General features: G+C 36.9%; 2 protein-coding genes across 4 annotated transcripts in view; one reads left to right on the top strand and one right to left on the bottom strand.

Annotated features, from left to right (window-relative positions):
- Positions 1–4,041, top strand: part of LOC125784877 (protein Aster-A-like) — a 62,029-nt gene extending 57,988 nt beyond the window's left edge. For both annotated transcript variants that reach the window (XM_049468963.1, XM_049468968.1), the window contains exon 19: positions 731–4,041. In XM_049468963.1, coding sequence (XP_049324920.1) covers positions 731–850 — 120 coding nt within the window. In that variant the 3' untranslated portion in view covers positions 851–4,041. The remainder of the gene's footprint in view (positions 1–730) is intronic.
- A 13,181-nt stretch (positions 4,042–17,222) lies between these two features.
- The window catches only part of LOC103029052 (sodium channel, voltage-gated, type I, beta a), a 41,512-nt gene continuing 34,870 nt past the window's right edge, over positions 17,223–23,864 (bottom strand). The window contains exons 4-6 of one of the 2 annotated variants that reach the window (XM_022663694.2): positions 23,601–23,742; positions 19,667–19,736; positions 17,223–17,867 (exon numbers count right to left, since the gene is read on the bottom strand). In XM_022663694.2, coding sequence (XP_022519415.1) covers positions 19,670–19,736; positions 23,601–23,742 — 209 coding nt within the window. In that variant the 3' untranslated portion in view covers positions 17,223–17,867; positions 19,667–19,669. The remainder of the gene's footprint in view (positions 17,868–19,666; positions 19,737–23,600; positions 23,743–23,864) is intronic. The other variant, XM_022663696.2, reaches the window with a different exon arrangement.

Raw genomic sequence — 23,864 nt, 5'->3', positions numbered from 1 at the left:
CACTCAACAGTATCTTAGCAACAACCAGGAACTACCATAACAACTGCCACCACAGCAGCACCACAGCTACCACTCAGCCACATTGTAGCAACCAGTTGGCTAGACCATAGCAACCACCAACAGAATGGCTGCCAGTTAACAATGACCGTATTGTAGAAAACACCAGGATCACCATAGCAATCGTTTAGCCACCACTTAGCAATATCATAGAATCCACACAGCAACAGTGTGGCTCCAAGTCAACAGTGCCGTAGCAACCACATCAATATCATAGAACCCACCCAGCAACAGTGTAGCTAACAAATAGCAATGTATTGGCAACAACTTGCCAGTTATTATGACCACCTTGCCACAACTTAGCAGTATATTAGCAACCAGCAGGAACCCCATAGAAACCACCTGGCCACCACTTACCAGTATATTAGCAACCAGCAGGAACACCATAGCAACCAACTGGCCAAAACTTTGCAGTATGATAGGAATCACTTTGAAATATCAATGCAACTACCTAGCCACCACTAAGCAGTATATTAGCAACCAGCAGGAACACCATAGAAACCACCTGGCCACCACTTACCAGTATATTATCAACCACCAGGAACACTACAGTAACCACCTAGCCACCGCTTAGCAGTATATTAGCAACCAGCAGAAACAGCACTTCTTTGTTTTGTTATTGTAGTTTTTATTATTAAATTAATTGATTAATTGTAATTATCTGTGTGATCAGATGAAGCAGTCTCTGGAGAAGCTGCACAGAGGGATCATCAGTCCTGAGATGCTGCAGGACTCTGACGACCCGTCATCACCCACAGCCACGCCCACCACAGACACACTGCAGGACCAGTGACCTGTCTGCCGGCTCCGCCCACCTGTCTATCTCATACACACACACACACACACACTCAGTCGGAGGGTTCTACAGGACTGGACGGTTCTACCAGCAGAACCTCCATCATGATGTAATAATAACTGTTGGGTAAAATTACCCATGATCCTCAGCTGCAACATGCCTTTCTACTGTGAGTGAACTGTGAGGGAACCACGCAGAACCTCCTGCATCCAGAACCACTGCAACTCTAGAGCAATAACTCCGTAACGCAGCGGTTCCCACGGTAACCCCCCGCCCCCGACTGTCCGGCCCCACCGCCCCCATGTTTTAAAGGAACAGTCCGGCTGTGTTCCAATCTGATCTCCATCTGCTGCTTCTGAAGACCTTCATTGATCTTCACGGCTTTAAATATCATTAGTCGTTAATTCCATGAGGCACGGCCAATTACAACGGAGCTCATTTGCATACATCAGTCCTAACGGCACAAGAACTGTCTGCTTTTAATTTTAAGACATAGCGGAAAGTTAAAAAACATGAAAAAAGAAAGAATTGTGGCCATTTTTTGGCGGAATATACAAGAAAATTGTAGAATATTGTTCATAAACAGGCAGCAAAAAACGACTATTTTTGAATTGTTGAATTTTGTTTAAAAATTTGGACGCATACTCCCTCATTAGCAGTGCACTACTTAGGGAAACACTATTTAGTGCACTAAGCAGCGGCAAAAACATGAATGAATTTGCATAAACTCACATGTGATTGGCTGAACTGTGTTTAAAAAAGCCCCACCCACACAATTAACGTTATTTATGTGATTTAGAAACATAATCCTTTTGTTAACTACCTTAACTACCTTAACTTACATTAACTAGTTACTATGTTTACTATAAAGTAAATAGTGCATTGTTAGAGGTTTGAGTTACTCAAACTAAAAAAAGTATTAAGCTCCGCCCATTCACTTTTGACATTGTTTAATCGTAAGATTTTTTTTACGTTAAAAAAAACGATAAGTTAGTGTAGAGCTTAAGGAAAAATGAAATAAGATAAAAGATAAATATTAGGGTATGGGCCCTTCAAAAGTTCTATTCTGTTTAAGAGTATAGAGAATAATACACGCCACGAGTCGTTTAGAAATTTATTTTATTTTGTTTTATAAACAAACATGTAACAAATGTACAAATTAATATTGAAATTAGTAGAAAATATTAAAAAGAGATGTTTTTTTATGCCTAATAATCAAAATAGTCATAAAGAAAGAAGAGAAAATGTGGTATATGCGCCATTTAAACTCGCTTACAGTGCAAGCCATTGTGTTTTTGTGATGTCACAAAAAACAGCCAATCAGAGCAGAGCTTGTTTACATACATCTTAATGTCTTAATGAAATGCTGTATAAGAAATCAGTTTCTCTTTTCTTTTACTGAAATAAAGGAGATTACAGTCTGCCAGAAACGCCAGAATCTGCATAGCTCCGCCCATTTAGCCTACCACAGTTTAGCCCCGCCCCTTCCATGATATTGCAGTTCTCGGTTTACACATCAAAAGTTAAAAAAAAAAAATTGAAAAAAAAATTTGTTGTTTTTGGCTTAATATACAAGAAAATTCTATATATTTTGAATTAAAAAAAAAAATTAGTTATGCTGTTTCAAATATTAAATACAAAAATTGTTTTGTTCATTATTATTATTATTAATAAAATAATATAAATTAGGAAAATTATACCACATGCTTTTTTAAATTCAACTACAATAGAAACCTATTAGGTGTTTAAATAGACGTTTTGTGATGTGAAATAAATAAAACAGCAGTTTCTATATACAGGGTTTAGCCCCGCCCATTCACTTTTTTAAGTTTTCCTGACGCACATCATAGCCAATCAGAGCAGAGCTTGTTTACATATGTATCTTAGTCTTAAAGGGCCTCTTATGACAGAAAACAGTTGTAATGTTTGAATTGTTTTAGTTGCTTTTCTTATAACACAAAAATATATATATATAGCCTACATATTTAGCCTGCCACAGTTAAACCCCGCCCCTTTCTGCAATTGAAAAACTCCGCCCATTATATGATTATAATTTAGTGTTTAAGCTCTGAGTACTGTTGCAATGAGTCACAGCCAATCAGAACACAGCTAAATTTACTTATTTTGACCTTATCGTCCATCCCTGTCTAAAACACAGCTTTCAGTACACGCTGCAATTATGATCAGGAAATCGCTGGTTAGAATCCCGGTCATGCAGCTTTCAATCAGCTGCCGGAGCCCTGAGAGAGCACAGTTGTCCTTGCCATTTCTCTCTGGGTGGGTACAGTACAGTAGATGGCGCTCTCTCTTTCCCCTCATCACTCCTAGGGTGATGTGGATCAGCACAAGGCTGCGTCTGTGAGCTGATGTATCAGAACCGAGTCGCTGCGCTTTCCTCCGAGCGTTAGCGCTGTGATAACGAGATAAAAGTAGAAAAAACAACATAAACAGTAATTGAGCGTACGCCACAGATTCATCAGATGGACATCAAGCTGAATTTACGCTGAACTATCACTTTAATGAGCCGGTGGACGGGTTTGGTGGGGGGGTTATTCGGGGACCCCCGCTGTAGTGAATGGTGAACTCCTACATCCTAATCATGGACCTCCATCCATCCAAGCTGCACTTTGAGCCGTTTCTCTCTGGACGTCCAGCTTTTTTTGGACCTTATTTAATGAAATAAATGAATAAATAAAAAAGAGTCGAGTCGATCGGAGTGAACGAACTCTCGACACATTCCCTCCTGCTTCAGAAATGACTCTTCAGAAACGAATCTTCAGAAACGAATCTTCAGAAACTAATCTTCAGAAACGACTCCTTAGAAATGAATCTTCAGAAATGACTCTTCAGAAACGAATCTTCAGAAACGACTCCTTAGAAATGAATCTACAGAAATGAATCTTCAGAAATGACTCTTCAGACCGTGGAGATCTGTTTGTTCATTCGTTTATTCATTAGTTTGTTTGTTTGTTCGTTTGTTTGTTCACAGCTCTATTTATAGGGGTAAAACACTGAGGTATTTACAGTGTCCCCGAGAGGAACAAGAATTTACATTTTTTAACTCCATCTCTCAGTCTTTGTATCCCTTCATCCATCCATCCATCCATCACTCTCTCTCTCTTTATACCCCTTCCCTGTTTTTTCTTTCGTTTTCCTTTTATATGCCTTTACTATTGGGATGCATTGACCATTAACATATTTGGCGTAAACCAAACGAAACTTAATATAAATAAAAATATCCTAAAAAGCACTTTATTTTAAGCTTTTCAGACGAATATCAATTACAAAACCTCTTATTTTAAACTTTATCCCTGCTGACAAAAATGTTTATTAATTTACCTCAGCAGTGCTACTCTAATCACACATTTAGTCAGCGGTAGATATGCCAACATTCCAATTTTAGTCATAAATGTATCCAAGTAATGCAAGTAATTTCGATTGTGAACTTACTTAAGCAGTGCAGTCAAAATTTTAGTCTTAAATGTACCTCAGCAGTGCTACTCAAGTCACATTAGAGTGAAATTTGACATTCACACACTAAAATGCAGTCGGACTTTTAGTAATCTAGCAAATGTTGAGGTTAAGTTAGCTAAGCTAACGTTACTATTCTAGCCCTGTACAGCTCAGCTGTTTCAGCTGGAAAAAAAAAACAGACAAATTTAGTTTCATTTATGTGAGTAGAGCATTACTGAAAAATGAACTTAAACCTGCCGTTTTCCATTTCCATTCTGCTGCCACTGTTTCAGAAATCCTAATCTTAAACTCAATCCGGATGGGATTAGTTTCTCAGGGGGTTCTGGGGTAATTTTCTCTTTTATGTTTTTTTTTTTTTTTATCCTCTGTGATTTTATTCCCGTCCCGAGTTTCGTCTCCTCGCCTTTAATAAAATATATATTTGTCCTCTGCCGCGCACCGTTGTTACACTTTGGGCACTTGGAATATATATTTGTCCTCTGCCGCGCACCGTTGTTACACTTTGGGCGAGTGGAAATGGAGGAGCTACTGAACTGTTTTTTTCAGTTGCAGCCGGATGCAGGAGTTTTATCACGGAGTAGAAGACGTTCCCCTGAGAAAATAATCCCCGTCTGGATTGGGTTTAAGAGGAACCACTGCAAATCAAATTCGTTGGTCAATTGGTCATTGTTCTTGATTTTTTTTTTTTTTTTTTATTGCATCCCTACTAGTACTTTCCTATACTCTCCTCCGTCCTTCTCATTCTTTCTTTTCTTCTCTTTTACTTCCTTCATCATCCACCCATCTCTTTTCTTTTCTCTCTCTCTTTTTAATCTATATACAGTATTGATCAGGTGTGATCAGTAGAGGCGGGTCCTCGTTTCCACCACTCTTCTTCTTCCCCTTTCATCCCTCTTTTTTTTTATTTCTTTTTTTTTTTCCCTGTGTTTCGTGAGATTGACTGAATCTGGACTGGGAATGTTGGGATAAGGGGTGTATATTTTTTGTTTGTTTGTTTTGTTTTGTTTTTTCACCAGTGCAGTATTTATCGATCTTATTGATCTTATTGGTTTTATTGATCTGTGAAAAGGAGAGCATTGTGATGCTGCCTATAGTGATGCTGCGTTGACTGGTGGGAATATTTAAAAAGGAAAAAGGGCGGGGTCTGATTTCACATGTATCGGAGGAGGCATGCGTTTGTCCTGATGGATCAAATAAGTGTTGGGGAGCATTGCCATTGATTAGAGGTTGGGTTAATTGGCTTTTAATACCAAATTAGATTGGAAATTAGATGGGAATTTGGGTTAGAAATGGGATAAAATTATAAAAATGCGTCCCGACAAATCCTCTATAGAGTCTGGAGTTTATATACACTGTTACTTACACTCTCTCTCTCTCTTTTCTCTTTTATCTCTCTATCCCTCACTCTCTGGATCCCTCTCTCTGAGTGTTATTTATTGAGTCTAAGGCTGGTGATCATGTGTTTGGTCATTACTGGTCGTTATGATTATTGATTATTGAGTATTGTATTATAGGTTATTGGAATCAGACTTGAACTGTTCAGGGTTGGGGTAAATCAGACCAGCTAAAAGTAGACACTTTTTATTTTTATTTGAAGTATTGAAGTGTTTATCTCCTCCGGGCCGGACTGACTGAACCGGACCAAACTGATTTAAAGGCCCGGAAGAACCGATAAAGGGAATTTTTCCTCCGTTTTTTTTTTTTTTTTTTTTGTATGTTTTTATCTTTTTTTTGATGGTTTATTTTGTAGTTCTGAGGTCTGTTACTGCTGTGCTCCCTCTCCACCCAGTCCACCCCTGGCTCCACCCTCGGCCACGCCCACATCTATGTATAACTCCGCCCCTATCACCCAAGCTCCTCCCCGATGACTGTATATGAAAGCATAGACATTAGTGATCAACCTTAATTATCACTCTTAAAAGTGAAACCACCAGTGTAGCGCCTCTTCTGGATGGTTGCAGTATGGCAGTCTGCAGTATGTAGCTCCGCCCACTTCCATAGATTTTAATTACAATAAATAACACCCACGCCCATTTTCCTAAAGATTTAAAAAAAAAAAATTCCTGTGCTAATATCGGCACATTCTTATTTTCCCTAAGAAGTTGGAAAGTATAAACTTTACATTTTTATATGTTCATAAGCGGGCAGGAAGGCGGGTTAAAATTAGGATAAATTCATAAAATAAAAACTTTTAGTGACTAAAAGTCAACCTCTAGTTAATCACAATACAATTATTGATCATACGTGGTGTTTTTAACATTCATACCATTCTGTACGAAGTTTTTTTCCGGCCAATAATCTGATCTAATAATCTGTTAGCCAGTCAGCTAATGCTAGCTAATGCTAATGCTAGACTCGTCATGTAGCTAGTAACATTCGCAACATTCGTAACATATATGTTCTGGTCTGAAACAAATAGAGTATTCTATTGATGAATTTATTTCAGTAGTGCTACTCTAGTCACACATTTAACTAGATACCTAGCTACTAAGCTACCTGCAATTTTAGCCATAAATGAGCCCCAGTAGTGCTATTCTAATCATTCATTTACCTCAGCTGTTCTGTCTACTCAAATATATAGAGTGTGGGCTGCTATGATCATACGTAATGTTTTTAACAGTCGTATCATTCTGGACAAAGTTTTTTTTCTGGCCAATAATCTGATCTAATGATCTGTTAGCCAGACAGCTAATGCTAATGTAGCTAGTAACATTTGCAACATCCGTAACATATATGTTCTGGTCTGAAAAAAATAGAATCCAAATAACGTTATTCTTACATTAAATTTATCTCAGCATTGCTACTCTAGTCACACATTTAACTAGCTAGCGAGCGACCTAGCTACCTGCAATTTTAGCCATAAATGAGCCCCAGCAGTGCTATTCTAATTGTACATTTACATCAGCTGTGCTATTCAAATATCTAAAAAAGATATAGATACAGCCAGTCTTTCGATAACAAACGAATGCAAATACTATCCTAGTCCTGTACAGCTCAGATTGCTCAGTTTGAGCTGCTACCACCAATAAAAAAGTCCTAATTTTAGAGTAAATTATACTTTTATGAAAAATGAGTGATTGGTGATCTTGTCACTTACTGTATTTGGCCGAATTACCAAACGAGATACGTACGAAGACCTTTAAGCAATAAAGTGATATAATAGTAGTGTAAAAGTTATTTTAATGATCACCAGAAGTTCTGGTTGCACGTTGGTGCAAACATATTTGGCTTCCTTTTTGTAGAAGGAAATTAAAAACCACAGTTTCCATGCTAATATACAGTCATTGCACCCAACTTTTCTTTTGTACTCCACCTGTTCCACTCCCTGCCGTCTCACTCCCTGCCGTCTCGCTCTCCGTGTCTGCTCGGCTGCTGTATTTATTGGGGCTCTGGGGGTCCGGGGGGGTCTGGGAGGGCGATTGTACTGTAAAGATTGTACTGATTGTAAAAATGACGTAAAGAAAATGAAACTCGGGAAAGAAAAAAATCTAGTCTCAGGTGTTTTTTGTCGTTTAATTGTGAATAAAATCACAAGGTAGACCAGCGACTGAAAGCACAAGGTAAAGGTAGGTGTTTCCAATAAAGTGGCCAGTGAGAGAAAGCACAAGGTAAGTGTTACAGTGTCTTGCAAAAGTATTTATACCACTATTTGTCACCTTACAACCTTAAATATAAATGTATTTTATTAAGATTTGATAAACCAACACAAAGTGACACACTGTGAAGTGCAAAAGTATTCAGACCCCTATTTCAATACTTAGTAGATTCATCTTTCCCTGTAAACACAGGACAGGTTCTCGGAGAAAGACTATCTACCTGAGTTGTGGATCTCTGCAGCTCCTCCAGAGTGACCATGGGCCTCTGTGTGGATGGTGAGTTTGATTTGGTAGGTTTGTTTTGGATTATGGATTATTGAAGGTGCTTCTTGGGATGATATGTTTTTATAACCTCATCCTGATTTAAACTTCTTCTCCTCAACTTTATCTCTGACCTGTCTGGGGAGTTTCTTGGTTTTCACAGTTATGGGCTACTTTGTTGTCTATCACTTAAAATCTCAATAAAACACATTTTGCGGTTGTAAGGTGACCAAATGTGAAAAAAGTTTAAGGGGTATGAAAACTTTTGCAAGCCTCTGTAGGTGTTTTTAATAAAAAGGCCGATGAGGGGAAACGCAAGGTAAAGTTAGGCGTTTCTGATAATTGAGTAACTGAGAATAATTGGTAAGTTTGTGTAAAGGTAGGGTGTTTCCAATAAATTGGCCACTGACAAGATAGCAGGTAGGTAGGGTGTTTCCAATAAAGTGTCCACAGTAAGTGGAAAAACAAGGTAAAGGTATAGGGTGTTTCCAATAAAGTGTCCACGGTGAGTGGAAACACAGGGTAAGGGTAGGGTGTTTCCAATAAAGTGGCCAGTGACAAGATAGTAGGTAGGTATTGTGGGGTGTTTCCAATAAAGTGGCCGCTGACAAGATAGTAGGCAGGGTGTTTCTAATAATGTAGCTGCTGAAAAGATAGTATGTAGGGTGTTTCTAATAAAGTGGCCACTGATGATAGGTAGGTCTGGTGAGGTGTTTCTAATAAAGTGGCCACTGACAAGATAGTATGTAGGGTGTTTCTACTAAAGTGGCCACTGACAAAATAGTAGGTTGGTATGGTGGAGCGTTTCCAATAAAGTGGCCACTGACAAGATAGTAGGTTGGTATGGTGGAGCGTTTCCAATAAAGTGGCCACTGACAAGATAGTAGGTTGGTATGGTGGAGCGTTTCCAATAAAGTGGCCACTGACAAGATAGTATGTAGGGTGTTTCCAATAATGTGGCCACTGACAAGATAGTATGTAGGGTGTTTCTAATAAAGTGGCCACTGACAAGATAGTAGGTTGGTATGGTGGGGTGTTTCCAATAAAGTGGCCACTTAAGATAGTAGATAGGGTGTTTCTAATAAAGTGGCCACTGACAAAATAGTAGGTTGGTATGGTGGAGCGTTTCCAATAAAGTGGCCACTGATAAGATAGTAGGTTGTATGGTGAGGTGTTTCTAATAAAGTGGCCACTGACAAGATAGTAGGTTGGTATGGTGGAGCGTTTCCAATAAAGTGGCCACTGACAAGATAGTAGGTTGGTATGGTTGAGCGTTTCCAATAAAGTGGCCACTGATAAGATAGTAGGTTGTATGGTGAGGTGTTTCTAATAAAGTGGCCACTGACAAGATAGTAGGTTGGTATGGTGGAGCGTTTCCAATAAAGTGGCCACTGACAAGATAGTAGGTTGGTATGGTTGAGCGTTTCCAATAAAGTGGCCACTGATAAGATAGTAGGTTGTATGGTGAGGTGTTTCTAATAAAGTGGCCACTGACAAGATAGTAGGTTGGTATGGTGGAGCGTTTCCAATAAAGTGGCCACTGATAAGATAGTAGGTTGGTATGGTGGAGCGTTTCCAATAAAGTGGCCACTGACAAGATAGTAGGTTGGTATGGTGGAGCGTTTCCAATAAAGTGGCCACTGACAAGATAGTAGGTTGTATGGTGAGGTGTTTCTAATAAAGTGGCCACTGACAAGATAGTAGAGAGGGTGTTTCTACTAAAGTGGCCACTGACAAAATAGTAGGTTGGTATGGTGGAGCGTTTCCAATAAAGTGGCCACTGACAAGATAGTAGGTTGTATGGTGAGGTGTTTCTAATAAAGTGGCCACTGACAAGATAGTAGAGAGGGTGTTTCTACTAAAGTGGCCACTAACAAAATAGTAGGTTGGTATGGTGGAGCGTTTCCAATAAAGTGGCCACTGATAAGATAGTAGGTTGGTATGGTGGAGTGTTTCCAATAAAGTGGCCACTGACAAGATAGTAGGTTGGTATGGTGGAGCGTTTCCAATAAAGTGGCCACTGACAAGATAGTAGGCTGGTATGGTGGAGCGTTTCCAATAAAGTGGCCACTGACAAGATAGTAGGTTGGTATGGTGGAGCGTTTCCAATAAAGTGGCCACTGACAAGATAGTAGGTTGGTATGGTGGAGCGTTTCCAATAAAGTGGCCACTGACAAGATAGTATGTAGGGTGTTTCCAATAATGTGGCCACTGACAAGATAGTATGTAGGGTGTTTCTAATAAAGTGGCCACTGACAAGATAGTAGGTTGGTATGGTGGGGTGTTTCCAATAAAGTGGCCACTTAAGATAGTAGATAGGGTGTTTCTAATAAAGTGGCCACTGAAAAGATTGTATGTAGGGTGTTTCCAATAATGTGGCCACTGACAAGATAGTATGTAGGGTGTTTCTAATAAAGTGGCCACTGACAAGATAGTAGGTTGGTATGGTGGGGTGTTTCCAATAAAGTGGCCACTTAAGATAGTAGATAGGGTGTTTCTAATAAAGTGGCCACTGAAAAGATTGTATGTAGGGTGGTTCCAATACAGCTGACAAGATGGTAGGTAGGTATTGTGGGGTGTTTCCAATAAAGTGGCCACTGACAAGATAGGTAGTTAGGTGTAATGGGGTGTTTCCAATAAAGTGGCCACTGACAAGATAGGTAGGTAGGTATTGTGGGGTGTTTCCAATAAAGTGGCCACAGTGAACTGAAGCACAAGTTAAATCGCATCACATTTCTTTAACAAGACAATGCAAAACCACACAAAAATACACACAATCATTCATTATTATTTATATATTTATTCATTTATTTTATAATATCTTCAGAATTTGTTTGGCAAGCAACATTCCCACTTAAACATGTGCAGCGCATACTTCAGATTCCGCCGAGGCCGTAGACGTGTGTGTTTGTGTGCGTCTGTACAGTGTGTGTGTTACAGGTGTGCAACCAACAATCACTTTTTTGTCACTGGTGTGTGTGTGAGTGTGTGTGTGTGAGTGTGAACCTAACACTATGTTATCGTTTTATTTTATTTTGTTTTTTTAGTAGTATTAGCACTAAATCAGCTTACATGTTAATAGAAACCCTCTAGCAATGCTAACGATCGCTAAGCTCGCTAATCGCAAATGAACCGTAACTTTCAGTAGGGGTCAGGTAATAACGTCGCATGCTAAGCTATACGGCCCTGGTTAGCTTCCCTTCATCGTTAGCTTCCGTTAGCATTGTTAGCATTGCCCGGGTTAGCACACACAGGTGATATGCAGTCGTTAATGCGGACGGTAACGGTGAGGTTTTTATATCCCGGCGTTCAGAAAGAGGTGAGGTTAAGAAGAGGCTAGTTTTCACCATTACGAGATTCGCTTTTTACAAACGCTTCATGTCAGTCATGCAGTAAAAATCCACGCAAAATATTAAAAGCTGGACGTGTAGTAAAATCAGAGTGTAAAAGTCTGAGATTTGGACGGTGAGCTCAGTTAGAAAGCCCTAAAAAAAGGCAGTAAGACTTTGGCAGTGTTACGCTGCTCCCTGTGGTCACTGCCTGGAATCGGCTACCAGGAGGGTTAAAAGAGGACTTTAAAAGTGATTTTAAACCTATTCTTTATTTACTGTATCTGTAGCGTACAGTTAAATACCTTAAACACCTTAATTTTAACAAGTTCTGGTTTTCCTGAACTTAAAAAAAACTTTAAGCTAGAGTTTTAGTCATGTTTTTAATTTTGTTTTCCATTTTTGGAACCTAATTTCTGTTAAAATTTGGCTAAAATTATTTTTTACTGTAGAATTATTGTAGAAGAAAAACCCTTTTACCTCAACAAAGTTGGTAGAATAGGGGTTTTTGTTTGTAGATATAGATTTACATAGATTTACATACACTAACCACTTATCTTCTAAAGATAAACGTAGCTTAGCTTAGCATAAGTTAGCTTAGTTTAGCCTTAGTGTTCTGTCTTGTTCTACGTATATATTACATATATGCTCATTTTATTTATTTATTTTTTGCCATTGCACCAGTGGAAAAAATCAGACATCCCGAAAAAAGTTGCAAAAATTAATTTTAGCAAGGAACTCCCAGACTTGGACTTTGATTTGTGTTTACTCTTAAGCCACAAATTATTTTTGAAAAGTAAAACTGCTTGTTGTATAGGGTATTTCCTTAGCTTCAATACCTAACCCAAAAATCTAACAAGTTAGTGCCCATTCCATCAGTAGGGGAATTTATTAGAAACAGCATTTTTTTTAGCCAAAGCATTTATCACTGAGAGCTTATGTACTTATATATACAGCTTTAGAAAAATGCACAAAAAATGGATTTTAGCTGACCAAGCTAAGCTTTTTTATTCAGGACTGTGCACAGGTTAGCCAAAATTGTGGCTATATATATCTTATAATGTCACAGTAAATGTGTTTTTGTGCTTTTAATGTGGTTTTATTGCTTACCAATCTAGAAAATTCATGTTTATAAGTAGTAGTAAGAAGGAAGAAGATGCATTTATTTTTAGATCAGTCCTTACACTGCAAAAAAAACTAAATTTTAGCAAGTTTAATTATCCAATTTCAAGGCAATAAATATTAATTTTAATATTTTTTCTTGCTTATTTTAGAAATAACGAACTTAATGAGCCTTACTTTTATAATTAGACTCAAAACAAGCATAAAAATCACAGGTCAAGCTATTGAGATTATTGTGTCTAAATTTAAGATTAATAAAATGTGTGATTAAGACACTAATTTTAAGACTTTTAGAAGTGATCTCATTTAAATAAATTGTACTAAAAATTGCTTACTCCATTAGCAGATTTTTTTGCTTAAAATAAGCATATACATCTCAATTTTACATAGATTTTAGCCAATAGATGTTTTTGCTGTGTATATTTTGACTTCCATTAAAAACAGCTTTTAGGTGAATCTTAAATTTTTCTGGTTAGATTTTCCAACTTCAGGGAAACATGTAGAAATATATATATTTTCTTTGATGCTAATCGGCTGTACACTACAGATACTTCAGATATAGAGAACAGGTTAAAAACACTAAAGCACTCTTTTAAGAGGAGAAGACGGTTCTTTTTATCATTTTATCCATTTTTTATATCTTATATCACTTTTACATCCATTTTTTCCCATTTTTCTTTCGAAATGCTTCGTTTTAGAGCAGTTAAAGGCTTGCATACATATTTTCATGTTACAGGCAACACAGTTTGACAGTCAGTTTCGAGTTAAAACATCGGTTTTGAGTTAAAATCATCATTCCTTCACTAAAAGTGTCCTGATAGGGAGGACAGGGGTGTAAATGGCTACAGTATGAACTGTTATACAGTCGTTACGGCTGTAACGCGACAGCAAGGCCATGACCAACAAACCAAAAATCAACTTTTTTGTTGGTTTAACTACATCTGAGAAGCTAGCGGATCGCTAACTCGTCTCAGCTAGTGTAAATATACTTAAAATATACTTATAAAACCCATAAAATTAGAAAACAAAGGCCATTCGGAGCAATCAATTAATCGTAAAACATATTATTACAACAGAATCATCTTAATTTTATATATTTCTATATAAATTTATGCAATCTGGGATTGGCGGCAGGCTGTAGCTTCATGCTCTAGGCTAATAGCTTCATGCTAACGCTTAAGACATCTTATTTCATCACACCGAACTCGTGTGTGGTGCGTAACATTTTAAAATATTCTTGTTTGTGTTGTTTTATAGTAAAACTTTCTTTGTAAAATCAATTTGTGCTATAAAACCCCTAAAAACATTGCTATCACGCTTCTACTGGTCCTGTAGAGGCTATTAGCTTAGCATAATCACGACTTCTCAATGTAAACATTGCACAGCTAGCTCTAACTAAAAGCTAGCACTGCTAATTTCAAATTCCCATTTATTTAAATGGTAATGCTAAATGCTAACGACCAATCTATGCGTTATAAAGGTTGAAACGTCCCTTTAAAGGCGCACTTAAGGGCAATAATCTGGTCCCAGGTCAGCTGAAGCACTTTTTAGCTGCAGTTTGCTAACGGCTAGCATTAGCATTTATGGTCTTTATGGAGATTTTTGTTTATATGTTGTGTTTGTTTATTTAACAGTGCTAATCAGCCGGCCAAATCTAGAACTGTGGGTACATTTTGGGTATAAAAGTATAAAAAGATTTGATTTATCAGTAAACTCATTATCTTTAATCGAATAGCTTCATGCTAATGCCTAAAACATCTTGTTTTGTTAGACAGAACTTATGTGTGGTGTGTAAAATTATAAAATATTCCTGTTTATGTAATATTAAAAATAGAAACATTATGGAAATATGACTTAACAGTCAACTTAAAATTATTTTTGTAAAAAAAATTACATAATTTGGCAAAATAAGTTAAATGAAAAATTTAGACCAGATGCAATCAAACTGCAACCTGATGTTTACTATTCAATAAATACTATTAATGAAATATTATTGAAGTTTTGTAATTGCTTTTATTTTGAAAAGCAAAACAAAAATAAATTTAGATTATTTAAATTTAAGCAATAAAGAAAAAGTGTGAATATTATTGAAATTTAGTTTTTTTTTTTTAATATTCAGCCTTTAGTATAGTGTTTGTTTTAAACTTTGTTTAGTTTTAGTTTCAGACATAAATGTACTAATAATTATTTTATATCATCCCTAATTTTATTTTTATTTTTATATATGCTTATATTATTGCTTATATTATATTATACAGAAATTTTTACACATGAAAAATCAAATTATTTAGGTTCATGTGGGAGTTAAAAGCATGCAAAATGTACCCACAAATCTATAGAACTAGCCAGCTGTTGCGTTAGCATTTGCTAATGACGTTACAGCATTAGCATTAGCCGCTTCATCAAAATACCTCATATAGACCAGCAGTCTCTATTTCATGTTGGAGATAAGAGGCTTTGTCAGTGTTCGGCTACATTTGAGGAGCTTTGTATTTGTTTAAAGCTTAAAGTTCAGTAGATTAGCATGTTAGCTTTAGTACTAGCATAGCTGTGGCTAGCATTATCAGCATTAATATCTGAAGCGGAAGGCTTGCGTATACTTCCAGCGAAACAAAGCTGAACGCAGCTTTACAAATTTACGAGTTCAAGTACTTTCGCAAGTCATTTTCGACCAATCACAGGGGTTGTTGCCCCTGTGCAACATTTATGGTTGTTTATTTTTTTTTCCTAATTATGTCACATTGTGCGTCAATGCTAAATACGTATTCTTAGACCTTTATTTGGCTTGGAATTCAGATGTTTAGCACATATAGGACACGATATATAGAATTTGGGACATTTATTTCGAAGGTAAGGTGATTTTCTGAGGTAAAACCGAATTTATACACAATCTCAGAGGTTTATAACAGTGCTAGCTAATCGCTAGTCACGTATTTAGTCACATATTTACACGATCGGCCACGATCCTCAGCTGCTACGGCCAAATTACCAAAATTCCCACGTTCATTCTTCTTTTTCCTGCAGGTTTAGACAGATTGCAACACTGTGTTGTCCTGCTCACTGTAATATATACGATTTTAAACTCTTTTTTTTAATAGTTTTATATCATTTTATATCATTTTATGAGGATATAAAGGAATGAATTCATTCATACGTACAGTGTATACCAGGGGTCTGCAAATAAGTTTTCTTAATAAAAAATATGTTGTTGTAAAATGAAGTGTAATGGGATGTAGTGCAACCGACTAGTAGCTCTATAGCCCAGGGGGTTGTTGAACCCAATTGCAGAACAGTTGATCTCAAAGCAGGAAAACTCAAGAAAAAAGGATACACTACTACTAGAATTGGGACACGGCCGGGAAAAAATGCCCTTATAAGGAGATAGGGAGCTCGAGAATGGGCGGAAGCTAAGAGAAAGGGGAGGTGTGTAAACCAAAGCTCTCCAGAGATTTTTGTTGAATTATCGTTCATTATGCCTATTTCATGCCTATTGCCGACCCCTAGTGTACAGCATTATCCCAGCTAACAACGTTCGTTTAGTAGACGTTTAAAGTAGCGTTGAACATTACAATGTTAACGCTTCTAGATGTTTTTTAAAATGTAGCGATTCTAAACATTCTTGTAACGTAGCTGCTACATCACTTTTAACGTTTCCATAATGTTAATATACATCTAGCTGTGAACGTTATGTGAGAAACATTCCAACAACATTGTGATGCAAACCATTACTACGTTACGTTACGTTTTTTATAATATTGTTCTTGTGTAACGTGACACTGTAATAAAGGTTTAAACATCCGTTTGAAGCACAGCTGAAGTTTAGAAACGTTTACTGAACGTTACAATGTTAATGTTTCTAGATGTTCTTCCGCAGTGTTTTTTTTTTTTTTAAATGTAGCGATTTTAAACGTTCTGGTAACGTAGCGTGCAACGTCACTTTTAACGTTTCCATAATGTTAATATACATCTAGCTGTGAATGTTACGTGAGAAACATTCCGATAACGTTGAGGTGCAGACCATTTTTACGTCACGTTACGTTTTTTATAATATCGTTTTACGTAACGTGACACTGTAATAAAGGTTTGAATGTCCGTTTGAAGCACAGCTGAAGTTTAGAAACGTTTAATGAACGTTACAATGTTAACTTTTCGAAGATGTTCTTATGTAGCGTGTTTTTATGTAGTGATTTTAAACGTTTTGGTAACGTAGCTGCTACATTACTTTTAACATTTCCATAATGTTAGCTAGCTGTGAGTGTTACGTGAGAAACATTCCAACAACGTTGTGATGCAGATAATTACTATTACGTCACGTTACGTTTTTTTTTTAAATATCGTTCTTGCGTAACGTGACACTGTTAAAAAGGTTTAAATGTCCGTTTGAAGTTTAGTAGCGTTTACTCAACGTTACAATGTAAAGTTTCTAGATATTCATATGTAGAGTGTTTCTATGTAGTGATTTTAAACATTCTGGTAATGTAGCTGCTATGTCATTTTTTTTTTCAAGTTTCCATAATGTTAATATAATTCTAGCTGGAAATGTGAGAATTATGTGAGAAACATTCTGATAACGTTGGACACAAATCGTTATTATTATTATTATTATGTCACATCACGTTTTCCGAACGTTCCTGACTATTTTTTTTCTGTAGTGCTACATGCTAACCTTTAACCTTTAACCTGGAACCTTTTTTTCTAAAACGTTGATAAACGTTCTTAAGACGTTAAAAACAGTTCTCCGTTAGCTGGAATGATGCCTGTATCAATACTGTTCATATTTCTGATCATATATCTGATCTGTTCACTACTGGCTCACTATACGGTTTATAGTCAGTCAATTTTCTCGTATTTTTGCATATAAAGCAGATTTTCTTTGTCTTTTTGTGCAAAAAAAAACGTGAATAAAACAAAAAAAAAAGAAGTCAGATTTAGAAGAATACATATATACAAGTCATGTTCAATACAATTCTACAGTTATACATTAAATCATGCTATATTTAAACCTTCGTTCATAGCTTTAATCCATTTACTTCGTTAAAAAACGAGTAGTAGTAGAAGTCCTTCGAACCTTCAGCGCAAACTTTAACAGAACCTTTGGTGAACGATGAAACGTCGTCGTGATGTTTCTACAAAAAACGGCCAGTCTCTCGCCGATGGAGCCGAGGAGGTGAAGGTCACTGTGAGGACACGACGCTGGAGCTTTAGGGGCGGAGCTTGAGGGGGGTTTTGGCCCTGAAAAAACAAAGCAAACGAAATTAGTCAAGAAAATTCAGGTTTCCTAAGAAAACAGCAGAAGTGGAAAGTAACTAATTACATGTACTCACGTTACTGTAATTGAGTAGATTTTATGAGTAATTTGTAATTTTTAAGTAGTTTTTAAAATAGGTAATTTTACTTTTACTCAAGTTCATTTTGACACAAGTAATTTACTTCACTACATTGGAAAACTCCCCGTTACTGAGTAAAAATTAAATTCTGGGAAAAAAAATTTGAGTTTTGTTCTCCATGGCAGCGCAGCTGAACTTTTCCATGCAGTGTTTATTACGGTTAGCGGGAGAGACTGTGTGGATCAGCTGTGCTCGGGGGAACCGGTGTTCTGTCGAGTTATGCTACCCATCGATATGTGCTTCTTTTTTTTGTATGTTTTCATGTTTTTCATGATAATTCCTTAAGTTTTTACTGGAAACATTAAACAATCTGCTTGGATGTTAAAAAGAAACATGTAAATAGCAGTTAAAGCAGAGCAATGATATGATCATAACTTTTTAACAGTAAAGAAAAAAATGGATCATAGAAACCTATTTTTAGATGGGTACTTTTACTTTAACTTGAGTAGGATTTTTACCAAAGTAAAGGTATTTTTACTTAATAAAAATTTTTCTGTACTTTTTCCACCTCTGAAAATGGAAGATAAGAAACGAAAAAAAAGTATAATAATAGCGTTTAAAACAGAAGAATATGGAGGTTAGATAGCAATACTCCTGAAATTTACTTGAACACAACTCATTTCCATACGACCCCGCCCATGGCTGCTAATTAAACGACTCATTCCATCGTTAGTTGTGTCTCTATTATGAATAAATCCAATGTGAGCCATTTTTTGTGAAAAAAAAGTTTTTTCAGGTGTTTCTATTCAGCCCTGCTTTAGTTCACTGGATTACTGGTCTCTGAAGAAAGACAGGATTTGGGCTTGTGCTCATGAATATTCATACATGCAAATATATATATTGCTTCTGATTGGCTAACAGCACTACAGCAGAAAACGCCTACCTTCCTTCCCCCCTCAGTTTTACACAATTTTACAGCTCTAAAACTCAAAGTACAAAATGTTTTCAGAGATACTTTAGCCTTAGTTATAACCCTTAAACTTCATTTAATGTCAAACCACTAATACCGCGGCATTGATAATGTTGCTTTCAGCTAAACTAGCGCTACTAAACTCTTGTCTCAGACTTGGTGCACCTCAGAATCTGCTCTATACCATAAAATCCCCTGTGAACGGCGCCTGATTTGACCGGTGTTCTCGGTAAAACTAAGAATCAACCGGAGATACGATTTAAACCTATAGTTATAGCTAACACTAACTAGCTCTGTAAACAGAGCTGTAAACAGAATAAACAGAGCTGTTAGCTCCTCCTTAGCTTTAGCTCTGCCTGTGGGCGGCACCGAGCCGAGGTGGGCGGGGCCAGGAACTCACTTGTTGCCGTAGACACCCTAACGTCTCTCTGATCGACTCGTATTTCTAAGGATTTTTTTTCTTAGCTACTGCAGACAGAGGAGGTTCAGAAATAGTAGGCAGGTTGAAGGTGTGAATATAGACTGCTGGTGTAAGATAGCAATGAGCATTGCGATGAGTCTTGAGACCAGTGCATATCTAGTAGTCAATGTTCTTTCACCAAGAGGTGCACTACCCAACATTATCCTCTAAGAGTATTTTATAGCACAGTGGAGGAAGCAGTTTTAATCAGATCTCATCTGTAATAATTTTATATTTTAATTTCACTTTCTGAGGTCAGGAGAATCAGACCCACCTGTTATTCAGCCACTGCGACTCCTGCACAGTTATCTTTACTCTCTGAGGTTATAGCTAAATACTCAGCCCTGAGAAAACCACAGACAGAACAGCAGCAGGAGAAAAAAGAGGAGAGAAAAGAGGAGAAGAAGATCAGGAGACGCCAGAAGACAAAAGAGATTAAATACACAGGTTTCAAAGTCAGAAAGATAATAGAAAGCAGAAACACAGAGTGTAGAACAGTGTGGGTATAGTGTATTTATATGGTATAGAGTGTATATAGTATATATAGTATATATAGTGTGTATATATAGTGTATGCAGTGTATATATAGTGTATAAAATATATATTGTGTATACAGTTTATGCAGAGTATATATAGAGTGTATAGAGTATATAGTGTATATACTGTTTAGAGTATATAGTGGCTATCATGTGCATAATGTATATAGTATAAAGTGGATATTGTGTGTATATATAGTGTATAGAGTACATAGAGGACATACTGTGTATACAGAGTGTATAGAGTATATAGTGGATATCATGTATATGGTGTATAGAGTATATATAGTGTATGTGTACACTGTATATGGTGTATAGAGTATATATAGTGTATGTGTGTATAGTGTATAGTGTGTATAGTATATAGTGTGTATAGTTACTGACGCGCTCTCTTTCAGGGCTTCCTCTCTGGCAGTTGTGTATAGTGTATGTGTGTATAGTGTATAGTGTATATGTGTATAGTGTGTATAGTATATATAGTGTGTATAGTGTGTATAGTTACTGACATGCTCTTTCTCAGGGCTCCCTCTCTGGCGGTTGTGTATAGTGTATTTGTGTGTAGTGTATAGTGTGTCGTATATATAGTGAATAGTGTGTGTATAGTGTATATGTGTATAGTGTATAGTGTGTACAGTATATATAGTGAATAGTGTGTGTATAGTGTGTATAGTATATATAGTGTATAGTGTGTGTATAGTTACTGACGTGCTCTCTCTCAGGGCTTCCTCTCCGGCAGCTGTGTATAGTGTATATATAGTGAGTATAGTGTATAGTGTATATATAGTGTATAGTGTGTGTATAGATACTGATGCGCTCTCTCTCAAGGCTTCCTCTCCGGCGGCTGTGTATAGTGTATAGTGTATATATAGTGTGTATAGTGTATAGTGTATATATAGTGTATATAGTGTATATATTGTGTGTATAGTGTGTATAGATACTGACACTCTCTCTCTCAGGGCTTCCTCTCCGGTGGCTGTGTGTAGTGTATATGTGTATAGTGTATATAGTGTATAGTATAGTGTATATATAGTGTTTATAGATACTGACGCGCTCTCTCTCAGGGCTTCCTCTCCGGCAGCTGTGTATAGTGTATATATAGTGTGTATAGTGTATAGTGTATATATAGTGTATATAGTGTATAGTATAGTGTATATATAGTGTTTATAGATACTGACGCGCTCTCTCTCAGGGCTTCCTCTCCGGCGGCTGTGTATAGTGTATAGTGTATATAGTGTATAGTGTATAGTGTATATATAGTGTATAGTGTATAGTGTACGTATATAGTGTATAGTGTGTATAGATACTGACGCGCTCTCTCTCAGGGCTTCCTCTCCGGCGGCTGTGTATAGTGTATATATAGTGTATAGTGTATATAGTGTATATAGTGTATAGTGTATATAGTGTATAGTGTATATAGTGTATAGTGTATATAGTGTATATAGTGTATATAGTGTATAGTGTGTATAGATACTGACGCGCTCTCTCTCAGGGCTTCCTCTCCGGCGGCTGTGTATAGTGTATAGTGTATATATAGTGTATAGTGTATATAGTGTATAGTGTATATAGTGTATAGTGTATATAGTGTATAGTGTATATAGTGTATAGTGTATAGTGTATATAGTGTATAGTGTATAGTGTATAGTGTGTATAGATACTGACGCGCTCTCTCTCAGGGCTTCCTCTCCGGCGGCTGTGTATAGTGTATATATAGTGTATAGTGTATATAGTGTATATAGTGTATAGTGTATATAGTGTATAGTGTATATAGTGTATAGTGTATATAGTGTATAGTGTATATAGTGTATATAGTGTATATAGTGTATAGTGTGTATAGATACTGACGCGCTCTCTCTCAGGGCTTCCTCTCCGGCGGCTGTGTATAGTGTATAGTGTATATATAGTGTATAGTGTATATAGTGTATAGTGTATATAGTGTATAGTGTATATAGTGTATAGTGTATATAGTGTATAGTGTATAGTGTATATAGTGTATAGTGTATAGTGTATAGTGTTTATAGATACTGACGCGCTCTCTCTCAGGGCTTCCTCTCCGGCGGCTGTGTATAGTGTATAGTGTATATAGTGTATAGTGTATAGTGTATATAGTGTATATAGTGTATAGTGTATAGTGTGTATAGATACTGACGCGCTCTCTCTCAGGGCTTCCTCTCCGGCGGCTGTGTATAATGTATATAGTGTGTATAGTGTATATAGTGTGTATAGTGTATATAGTGAATAGTGTGTGTATAGTGTATATGTGTATAGTGTGTACAGTATATATAGTGAATAGTGTGTGTATAGTGTATATGTGTATAGTGTATAGTGTGTATAGTATATATAGTGTATAGTGTGTGTATAGTTACTGACGTGCTCTCTCTCAGGGCTTCCTCTCCGGCGGCTGTGTATAGTGTATATATAGTGTATAGTGTATATAGTGTATAGTGTATATAGTGTATAGTGTATAGTGTTTATAGATACTGACGCGCTCTCTCTCAGGGCTTCCTCTCCGGCGGCTGTGTATAGTGTATAGTGTATATATAGTGTATAGTGTATATAGTGTATAGTGTATAGTTTATATAGTGTATAGTGTATAGTGTTTATAGATACTGACGCGCTCTCTCTCAGGGCTTCCTCTCCGGCGGCTGTGTATAGTGTATATATAGTGTATAGTGTATATAGTGTATAGTGTATAGTGTGTATAGATACTGACGCGCTCTCTCTCAAGGCTTCCTCTCCGGCGGCTGTGTATAGTGTATAGTGTATAGTGTATTTAGTGTATACAGTGTATAGTGTATATAGTGTATAGTGTATATAGTGTATATATAGTGTATAGTGTATATAGTGTATATATTGTGTGTATAGTGTGTATAGATACTGACGCGCTCTCTCTCAGGGCTTCCTCTCCGGCGGCTGTGTATAGTGTATAGTGTATATAGTGTATAGTGTATATAGTGTATATAGTGTATAGTGTATAGTGCGTATAGATACTGACGCGCTCTCTCTCAGGGCTTCCTCTCCGGCGGCTGTGTATAGTGTATAGTGTGTATATAGTGTGTATAGTGTATATAGTGTGTATAGTGTGTATAGATACTGACGCGCTCTCTCTCAGGGCTTCCTCTCCGGCGGTTGTGTATAGTGTATAGTGTATATAGTGTATATATAGTGTATAGTGTATATATTGTGTGTATAGTGTGTATAGATACTGACGCTCTCTCTCTCAGGGCTTCCTCTCCGGCGGTTGTGTATAGTGTATATAGTGTATATATAGTGTATAGTGTATATATTGTGTGTATAGTGTGTATAGATACTGACGCGCTCTCTCTCAGGGCTACCTCTCCGGCGGTTGTGTATAGTGTATATAGTGTATATATAGTGTATAGTGTATAGTGTATATAGTGTATATATAGTGTATAGTGTATAGTGTATATAGTGTATATATAGTGTATAGTGTATAGTGTATATATTGTGTGTATAGTGTGTATAGATACTGACGCGCTCTCTCTCAGGGCTACCTCTCCGGCGGTTGTGTATAGTGTATATAGTGTATATATAGTGTATAGTGTATAGTGTATATAGTGTATATATAGTGTATAGTGTATAGTGTATATAGTGTATATATAGTGTATAGTGTATAGTGTATATATTGTGTGTATAGTGTGTATAGATACTGACGCGCTCTCTCTCAGGGCTTCCTCTCCGGCGGCTGAGATCTTCCTGTAACAGTAAACCATCTCCACCAGTAACCACAGCTGCAGCCCGATGATAGACACGTACATCATCACCTCCGACAGGATCGACGCCATCCCTCGCGTCGCTACGGAAACCAGACACACAGAGATTAAAGAGATTAAACTTTTAAACATTTATTAATGATAGAAACTGTTATTTTAGGGATTTTATGGGGGTTTATATTCATATATAACCTTAAAAATCAAT

Source organism: Astyanax mexicanus, chromosome 1, assembly GCF_023375975.1.
Source record: "Astyanax mexicanus isolate ESR-SI-001 chromosome 1, AstMex3_surface, whole genome shotgun sequence".
NCBI lineage: Eukaryota > Metazoa > Chordata > Actinopteri > Characiformes > Acestrorhamphidae > Astyanax > Astyanax mexicanus.
The sequence above is the reverse complement of the archived record's forward strand: the minus strand, read 5'-3'. Positions and strand labels throughout refer to the sequence as shown.